The sequence below is a fragment of the Scomber scombrus genome, chromosome 16, assembly GCF_963691925.1.
Source record: "Scomber scombrus chromosome 16, fScoSco1.1, whole genome shotgun sequence".
NCBI classification, from domain to species: domain Eukaryota; kingdom Metazoa; phylum Chordata; class Actinopteri; order Scombriformes; family Scombridae; genus Scomber; species Scomber scombrus.
Window position 1 is genome coordinate 14601193 of NC_084985.1, and position 9654 is coordinate 14610846.

Consider the following 9654-nt stretch of genomic DNA (forward strand, 5'->3'; position numbering starts at 1 on the left):
GAAAAACAAATGTACAAAAAACCCAATGCATTATTTCCCTGACTTCATACTTCCTGCCATGAATATATAATTCTGCCAAGACTAATTGATGGCTTTTTACATTTTAGTCTGATTGTCAATGCGATGTGAGTGAAGACACCACTATTTTGCTGGTTTAATCTTTCCTCTTCTGTGTCTCCACGTCACACCTTCCTTTTTTCTTTGCTGTGCCCCTCCCTCTCTCTGTCCTTTCTGCCAAAAGCTTAGGGAGCAATGCCCCAAATGGACAGCAGGTGTGCTCTTTAGCACTGCAGCACATAACCCACTGCAGTGCTACCATGTCTGTGTATGTGTGTGTGTAAAAGTGTGTGTGTTTGTGTGTTTGTGTGTATGCGTCAGCAGCTGGGACAGCCTGGCAGTCTGGCCACTGCTGCTCCTGCCACACTGCAGAAGGAGAAGGGGGAGAGAGAAAACGCTGGAGGAGTGGAGGGAGAAGGGAGCAGAGGGGGATAGAGAGAACGAGGTTAAAGAGAGAGAGGGAGCCAAGGCCCAAATAAAGCCATGGGGGCCGGGGCTGGGCTGGGCCCCCCTTTGCTATAAATACGCTGGCCGCCTGGAAACTCGGGTTTGGTGGTTGGAGCTTGGGACCATCGACCACCACTGCTGCTGCAGCCTTCCTCAAGGGAGTCTCCATTGCCTACTTATCTTCCTCATCCTGGTCATCAGTGTTTTGGGCATCCAAGATGCCTCGAGTAGATGCAGACCTTAAGCTGGACTTTAAAGATGTCCTCTTCAGACCCAAGAGGAGCAGCCTGAAGAGCCGCTCAGAGGTTGGTGCTGTTAATTGCTTCTTCTCTGATAATGTGATCCAAGTATTTCAACTACTGTTAAATTAACCATCAGACCAGGGCACCTCTCAGGAGGAGTATAATCTGTTCAGTTTTGCATTAAGGCAAAACTGTTCAGTTTTGCTTAATGGTGGGTGACGCAATAGTGATATCTTAACCATTTATACATGAGGGTGGGAGGTGGGGGTGAATCCTTTCAGGGCCTTATCACAGTTTGCTACACTGATTTAAGATAAAGATACAACATGATTTAAAATAAAAAATGGATATATTTACCTGCAGAACAGCAACAGCAGTGACATTCATTAACCCCCATAATCTTGTAAGAATGTTTATGTGAATTTATGCCTCTTGTAATTGTCTTGTTTAGTATTAGCCAGTAAGTCTGGACTGCCTTTGTACTTCACTGAGCAAAAAATAAACTAGCCTGAATGAGCATGCAACAGTGGAGTGACCTTCTTAACGGTGACAGAAAACAAGGGTAGTCTGTACCAGACAAGACACTATGGCCAATAACAGAGAAAACAACAAAAGAAAAAGAGAGAAGTCTTTTTAAAAAAATCTAAATTGACCTGATCTGCTCAAGTATTATCATTTAAGCAGGATACATAGGCCAAGATATGTCCCACACTCCTTTGTTTGGCTCCATAGGACAACACAATCCTCTCTTTTTTGTTTTGCGCTTATAATTTCAATTGTGCTATGTGTCAGTAGATTGGGTACTGGTACCAACCCAAAATCATGATACTGGTGTGATGGCACCGGATTTCGGGTGGAAGTGGGTGAGGGCTGGCTACTGAGAGATGGCAAGCAACATGAGACACAGGAGACTTCTCAGAAAACCTGTTTAAAAATAGGACTGTGTGATACAGTCAACCAGAGCACATTCCGTACACCACAGACATCAGGATAACACGATACATATATATATATATATATATATATATATATATATATATATATATATATATATATATATATATATATATATATATATAACACCAGTATCATTTTGCCATATATATATATATGGCAAAATAAACACTGACAGCACAGATAGACATGAACTGATGTATACTGAGTGTAGTAAATACCAATTCTACTTTTTCTTACTATCAAATCCTCTTTTCCTGCTTTTACTTCATTTATTCAGACTTTCTGAGTTAAATATCCTGGTTTTTCATGTAGCCTAAACAAAACATCTAAAATGATAAATAATTTCAAAGCCCTCTAATCTACACAAGATGACTTCATTGCAGCAAACCAATACACTGCAGCCAAATCCCATGGCCTATTTACTCCACAAGCATCCATCTGCTGACATTCTGACTGCTCCCGTTTGAATTATCGCTGCATTTAGCATGAACAGAAACCCACCTGCCAAAACTAAGTTTACCCAACATCAAGGCTGTGTCGAGGAGGGGAGTGTATCTGAACACCATGGAAGATATTCAAGCACTGATGCACCACACAAACATGTCCCTTCAATGTGGATTTCATCAAGTCTTTTTACAGATGCTCTAACGTCAGATCTGGGCAGTGACTGCACCAGTTGAGTCAGCTATATGCTGAGTCAGTGTGCTTTAAGAAGAGGCCTTTATTGATTTGCCGCAGCAAGAAAATGGATACACCAGACTGGACACTCCTCCCTCCCTCCCTTCCCTACTTCTCTCACAGCTTTCCTCTTTCTCCCGCCTATGAGTTATAGCCTCATTTTTGATGTTGCACTGAGAGGCATTTCTCCATGAAGGTTATGGCACACTTTGTGCTGTTGGCCTGTTTTCACAGCTGAAGTAGCTTTGTATAATAAATATCTTTGCTATACTCAACAAAAGCATAAACACCCTAAAACTGTTTAATAAAGAAGGTCATTTTAATAGCCTGAATTATGTCTCAAATACTTGTATCCTTCTTTATATATATTATAGACACACTTTATGTATCTTCATGAAGATCTTTATGTTGTGTTTTAGTACATAAAGCCACTCAACCAGAGACTGGGCCAATAAAGATGGCTCTGATAACAATCTTTAATGCATCTCATAATTCCAGTAATATATTTCCAATTCACTTAAAATATTGAGTTATCATATCATGTTGACACTTACTTTGTCTTTAAGGTTTTTTGGTAAATGTAGCGTAACAGTAGTTATAATGAGTACATAGTGACTCGGTTAAGTTAGCTAACTTTTAGTTTGCATTAGCCACCATAAGCTAGTGGTCATACCAGACCAAAGAAGGCTGTAGCAGCAAGACCTCTGAGTAAATCTAATTGAGTGAGAGTGTGTTTATTTGATTATGAATTTAACGTTTTTAATTTCAAAAACAAGAATGTGAAACAAGAACAAGAATTTATTTTTTCAAAAGTTACCTTGTGTTGCTTTTAAATCTGAATCTGTGAACTCTACTTATACTGAGCAGCTGACAGTTCAATGGTTACTGACTCATGTCAACTCATTGGAATCAGATTTATTTATATTTATTTATGTATTTATGTTTTAAAGAATCACGGCTTGCATCATGAGTACAGATAAATACTTTCCTGTAAAGGGCACAGCTAATGTGACACAATGAGCAATGCTCGTTTCACGTAGCTTATCACATTACATGCAGCAGCACTGGCTAATCTAGCTATCTGATGTAAATGATTCAGTGCCTTCCCCTAATGACCACACAGACTCAGAACATGAGCCACATGAGCTGTTCACATTTCTGAGAAAATGATTATGTCATTCAGGCAACTTCTGAGGAAAAAAATCATCACAATCGTCACAATTAAAGCATTTTCCCAGGAGGCAATGATTACAAATTTCCAATTCCTCTTTACCCTCAGGTGGACCTTCAGAGGACCTTCACATTCCGCAACTCCAAACAGACCTACACTGGCATCCCCATCATCGCTGCCAACATGGACACCACAGGAACATTTGAGATGGCACAGGTCCTCAGCAAAGTGAGTTAACAACTAAATGGATGAAAAATAAATAGAAGCAGCACTGTGTTTGTGCATTTTGTCTGTGTGTCCCTGCCAAAAATCTCTGTATGTGTCCCTCCACTGAGATTTCTTGGCAAGTATTTGAGATAGAATTACAAAACAAAAACCAGGATGCGGTGGTAAATCTTGGGGGGGTTGAAGTAACATCCCAGATGCAAGTTTGTCCTAGAAGAAAACTTGCATCTGGGATGTTACTTCTTTTCCTTGTAACTGACTAAGTCATGGGGACTTAAAAAAAATGTCTGTAATCTTTTAATTATGAATTATGAACTGAATGACGCTGATGACAACATGTTGTTTTCTTGTATGTGAAGTAAGGAAACTTTGAGACAAAACTAAAAAGAGGAAACTGAAGTGAAAAAACAACAGTGCTGCAAATAAGTAGTCAAACATAAAAATGTGGATTTTTATGTTTATGGATTTGCTTCAAGTTATGCCATTAAGCTGCCAACAATATCCTGTCTCTCTTTTTTTAGCACACCCTCTTCACAGCCATTCATAAACACTACTCTGTAGAAGACTGGAAAAACTTTGCTGCTAACCATCCAGATTGCTTAGAGGTAACAAAATGTGTCTTTTCTTTCTTTTTAGGTTGTTCTTCTTTATCAGCAAGAACATAATTATAAACTATTAAACTATTATTTATAAGGGTCTCCTTTAAAAGGCATTAAAGTACAGCCTTGTGACTTTCCCCACAGCATGTAGCTGCCAGCTCAGGCAGTGGCAAAGCAGATCTGGAGAAGCTGTGCGCCATCTTGGAAGCCGTCCCTGCCCTCAAGTACATTTGTCTGGATGTGGCCAACGGCTACTCTGAGTACTTTGTCGAGTTTGTCAAGACAGTCAGAGAAAAGTTCCCCAAACACACCATCATGGTAAGAGAGATGGTTGAGCATGTGGTTTAGCACACTGTGTAGATGTATTGTATCTTAGTATTGTCTCCTTGCAGGCCGGTAACGTGGTAACAGGAGAGATGGTGGAGGAGCTCATCCTCTCCGGAGCTGACATCATCAAAGTGGGCATCGGGCCAGGTGGGTGGGTGCGACTGAGTGTGTTAGTGAAGGAGTGTGCTCCCTCAAAGTCAACACAAAAACTGCACAGTCAGCACATACAAGCACAGACACAAATGACAAACAGGTCAGGCAAACATGCAAAAGCCAGGAAGGTTACAGAAAAGTTTGACTGCTTGTAATAGTTTTCACTTAAGCCTTACATACTGTTCATATGCTGACCCTTATGGAGAGGGACATTTTTTAACTCAACTATCCCTTTATAATTAGTCCCTTTACCAAATTTTGGACCATAAATGTATTTTGCATTCATATTATCAGTAATTAATAAATGGGTGATTTATCCTTCATTAATATTTCAGAGAGCAGAGAATTTTTTTTTTAGGTCTAACTATTCATTTATAGAGAAAATACTTTAACAATCACACTATATTATTTAAAAAAGGAGAACGTAACAGCCGTAAGTATTTCTATGAATGAAACTGAAAATGAAGGATGCAAAAAGAAGGGCCTTTCCTCCATGTTGTCCTTTTTCTCTTCAACTCACTGTTTTTCACTCAGTTTTCATCTTTTAACTACCGATCCACCAAATCAGTGAAATAGGGGCTTGGGTACTTTCTAGTCCTATGAAAGCTGCCTTACGCTTAGGAGGACTAAGTTATGTTGGGCAATCACTATGTTGGTTGCATGAGGATTATGCACAATTTTACTCTTTCTCTGTTTCAAGATTCCCCCATAACAACTCAAAGATCTTACATCTTAGACTGTATAAAAATAATACCTACTGTGAAACCAACCATTGGTTTGTGGATTTTGAAGTCTCGAGTTTTAAATTTTGACTATCGCCATATTGAATTTTTGGAACCAGAATTGATCACATTTGGACTGATTTTGACATGAGATTGGAGCTAAACCTAAAGCTAGCTGCTAGCATGGTGCATTTACAGTTTATGAACAGCTGTTATAATGCTAACGTTAATGCTTATGTTCGCTAAGGAAAACTGACTTAAAACCATTAAAACAAAATGTTCTTACCGGAAAAACTGTGTGTTTTTAGTATAACCGAATGTAAACAAGACGTTTTTAGGTGCCTAAAATGTTACAAGTATCTTTCATGAACTGAAAACACACTGAAATAGCAACGCTGGAGTCAGTGGAGTCTCCCTCTGCAGGCTATTAGAGAGAATGCAGGTTACTTTTTGGCTTCACTTTTCAGACCTGGAATAACATTAATCTACCTACCTAATCTACCTGAGCACCACCTGGTTAAGAACCCTGGCAAACATAGCAATACGGGCAGTCCTCGTGACAGTGTCAAGGTCCCCCCCCTGAACTCTATCCCCACTGTCCCAATGACAAAAATACACACAAATGGCAATCTATATTCTCATAGTTTCAAGATTCCCCCATAACAACCTTTACCTTCATTTGACCCCTTCTAGTGACTTCCCTTTGAATAAATATGGGCCACTTTATGAGTTAATGGACTCATAAAGTGCCTATTACTGTACATTTAGTGTATGTTTATTGTTACTCTACGGCACCATTAACTGCGTGTTCTGCTTGCAGGATTTGAAAAACAACTCTCAGGGTTTTTTTCCAAGCAGATTAGCTGTTGTTTATGCAACAGAACTCTATTTAGCTAACCATTTTAAAATTGCAACTGTGGATCCCGGTGACCTTTACTGCCACTTCTTTTATTGGTTTCTCTCTCAATAGGCAATCATTTACATTGGCTACTTATATGAAATTGTGTGAACTGATGTGTCTCTGCTTGCTGACTATAGAATAGACACATGACCAGACAAAACCAGATTTGAAAGACAGCAGGTTCCTGTAGCTACATGAAGATTGACCTTTCTGAAGTGTGCGCTGTGAACTGTGTGTTACAGGATCCGTGTGCACGACGAGGATCAAGACAGGGGTAGGCTACCCACAACTCAGTGCTGTTATAGAATGTGCAGATTCAGCCCATGGACTCAAAGGACACATTATCTCTGTAAGTCCATATCACTGAACAAAACATAGATACATATGTAGATTGGAACACACAAAGGGTTTTGTGGGCATCAGTCCAACAAAAAAGTAATTAGCCTAACTGTGGTCAAGTTAGATATGGAGGTAGTGGATTATCATGCAAATATATACTCTACATATGTAGGACATTGTAATAAAATTACAAACAAAGAAGCACATGAGTATGGTTTGCATTTAGTTCTTTTGCACTTCAAAGAGAACATTTGATTGTTTCATGTGAAGTCAGTCATGTACAGGAACTAACATACAAATATTAACCAGGGATCCTTACATAATCTGCAGTGTAGATCAACATGATTGAGTAATAATGGTTTCTGAGGTTTGAGGTAAGATGTTAATCTGTTTAAACACAGTGAAGTGAGTGAACAGTATTTATATTAATACCATACTGCAGGAAAATTCAACAAAATGACATTCATTCAGTTGCTTAACGGTTCTGTTTTTTTAATACAGTATTGACAATAATAATACTGGGGTAGACAGTAGAGGGTATCCTCAGTCCTCAATGCTGCTTGATTAAACATCATGGAATAATATCTATCTGTTTCTTCAGGATGGTGGCTGCAGTTGTCCAGGAGATGTAGCTAAGGCCTTTGGTGAGTATTCAACCCACCATTTTTGTTGTTTTCATCCTGACATAAGTCACATACTGTATTGAGTCATATGTGGTTGTGCAGTACTCACCTTTGTGTCTCCTTATTTGCCTCCACAGGTGCTGGGGCTGACTTTGTGATGATGGGAGGAATGCTTGCAGGCCACGACCAGTGCACTGGGGAGGTCATAGAGAAGAATGGCAAGAAGGTCAAACTCTTTTATGGCATGAGCTCTGACACAGCCATGAAGAAATATGTCGGTGGAGTTGCTGAGTATAGGTGAGTGTCTGATTTTAGGAGATACTTAACAACTATGACAAGTTTATAAATGTGGTTCCATCAGTCCCACCAATTATGTTCCAGATTATGTCTGTTCTTCTTGATATAAATAATCAGTTCAGTAATGTTTTTCTAATGTTTCACATCTGTAGATTAAATAAGTATAATATTGTGGAAAAACCTCATATTGTAAATTTTATCAATGGAAATTATTTCTGTTTTATGTTGCTAGTATATCTGTAGTATTATTATTTTTTAAATCCTATGCTCAGGGCATCTGAGGGCAGGACAGTGGAGGTTCCCTACAGAGGAGATGTGGAGTGCACCATTCTGGACGTCTTGGGGGGCCTTCGCTCCACCTGCACCTACGTGGGTGCTGCCAAGCTCAAAGAGTTGAGCAGGAGAACCACCTTCATCCGTGTCACGCAACAGTCCAGTCATATGTTCGCTTAGTGGATGGGATGGGGGTTTACATGTGCACAAACACTTACACAGACTGCATAAAATGCATTGTACCAGTGTTAGACTGAGTCTAAATGTGCAATAGTGGGATGATAAGGGAAGATGTACACAAACACTTTAACACCATCACACAATCTGCTTCTCTCAGGATATCTGCTGTCAGAAAGCTGTTAGTTTCCTGCAGGTTGTGATTAAAATAAACTCAAATTTAACATGAAACATTCTCCCAAAGGTATCACAGCACTCCAATTAACTTAATCCTACAGCAAGTGTGTTTACATGCTACAAACACATAATACATTCAATGTATGGGCATGACTAAATGTCCTGTTCTACTTAATGTAACTTCCTGGATAAATCCTACACAATTTTGGGAAATGGGATTAAGAAAGCCAGACTACTGAGACATGTGTACTTAAGATCTGATCTTTCAAAATACCCTTTTAACTTGTGTATTTCTCCATTAGCAGGATATCAAGAATTTGAGTATGTATGAAACACATTGCATGTAAACACACTCAGCGGGAGAAAGCTGATACTAGTGCTAAGATCATTTTGGGTTAATTATTCTGCTGAACTGTTTGCTGTTATGAATGTGCATATCAATATGCAAGAACCAGGGACATCATCCCTTTAAGTGTCACTGGAGAAACTCTGTTGCAATAAACTGCATGCAGGACCCTCTGCTAATTTACCCAGTGGTGCTGATCATTCTGTGAAGGTGTGTCAATCATATTACTAATAGCAAAAAAGAAAATGCAAATATTTTTCTTATGTTATGTGTATTTGTTTTGGTTACATCAGGAAGGTTTCTGAGCCAAATTAACATGACGGCCTCTAGATTCATGTATACAAACATTTTATGTGTCTGAGAGAGACTTGGTTTGCCTTGCTGTGCATGAAAAGTAGTCACATCTGAGTCATTGATTCCACTGTGCCTGACATTTTGAATCAAGGGTGTCTCAAAATTTGCGTCTTCAACTGCACTGAGGAGCTGCTCTCAGTACTTCAGACACAGATCCTCAGGAAAATGCGATGGGTAGCAATGCTGTTATTAAACATTATTAAATTTAAACTCTAACCTTCAATACAAGAGAAAAGATGCACTAAATATACACAGTTTGATTGTTTATTGCAATGAAGACAGACAATGGAGTCTAGTTCTTTCTGGATGAGAAAAATAGAGTTAACACCATGTAGTTCCCAGCTTCATTAACAGATCATGTACCTGTTGATGATCCCCCCAAAAAGACTCTCACAAGTGTTTCTGACAGACAGCAGTGACATTGCTGCCACTTCCTTAGACAGCAAGAGGTGGTGTTGAGCATCTAACAAGATGTGAGGAGGAACAAGCACTAATTGAGAATAACAGTTTGATGGAACTTAGGTCACATATGAATACAGTATTTGAGCATCATCTCTTCCTTGTCATTTAGGTGTCACTCACAGTGTGT

The 9654-nt window shown here is 39.2% G+C and overlaps 1 protein-coding gene across 1 annotated transcript; it reads left to right on the forward strand.

Moving 5' to 3' along the window:
- Positions 1 to 449: 449 nt before the first annotated feature.
- gmpr (guanosine monophosphate reductase) lies at positions 450 to 8894 on the forward strand. Its single transcript, XM_062435930.1, has 9 exons — positions 450 to 809; positions 3661 to 3780; positions 4299 to 4382; positions 4521 to 4694; positions 4769 to 4850; positions 6722 to 6828; positions 7420 to 7462; positions 7579 to 7738; positions 8011 to 8894. Exons 1-9 carry the CDS (start codon positions 723 to 725, stop codon positions 8189 to 8191), a joined length of 1038 nt encoding a protein of 345 aa, XP_062291914.1. The 5' UTR covers positions 450 to 722; the 3' UTR covers positions 8192 to 8894.
- The last annotated feature ends 760 nt before the right edge of the window (positions 8895 to 9654 follow it).

Bases quoted from the DNA above. Each gene is read 5' to 3' on its own strand.
- gmpr (XM_062435930.1), top strand. From the start codon at position 723: ATGCCTCGAGTAGATGCAGACCTTAAGCTGGACTTTAAAGATGTCCTC. The intron at 4,695-4,768 runs GTAAGAGAGATG...GTCTCCTTGCAG, and splicing joins TCCCCAAACACACCATCATG to GCCGGTAACGTGGTAACAGG. The intron at 4,851-6,721 runs GTGGGTGGGTGC...TGTGTGTTACAG, and splicing joins CAAAGTGGGCATCGGGCCAG to GATCCGTGTGCACGACGAGG.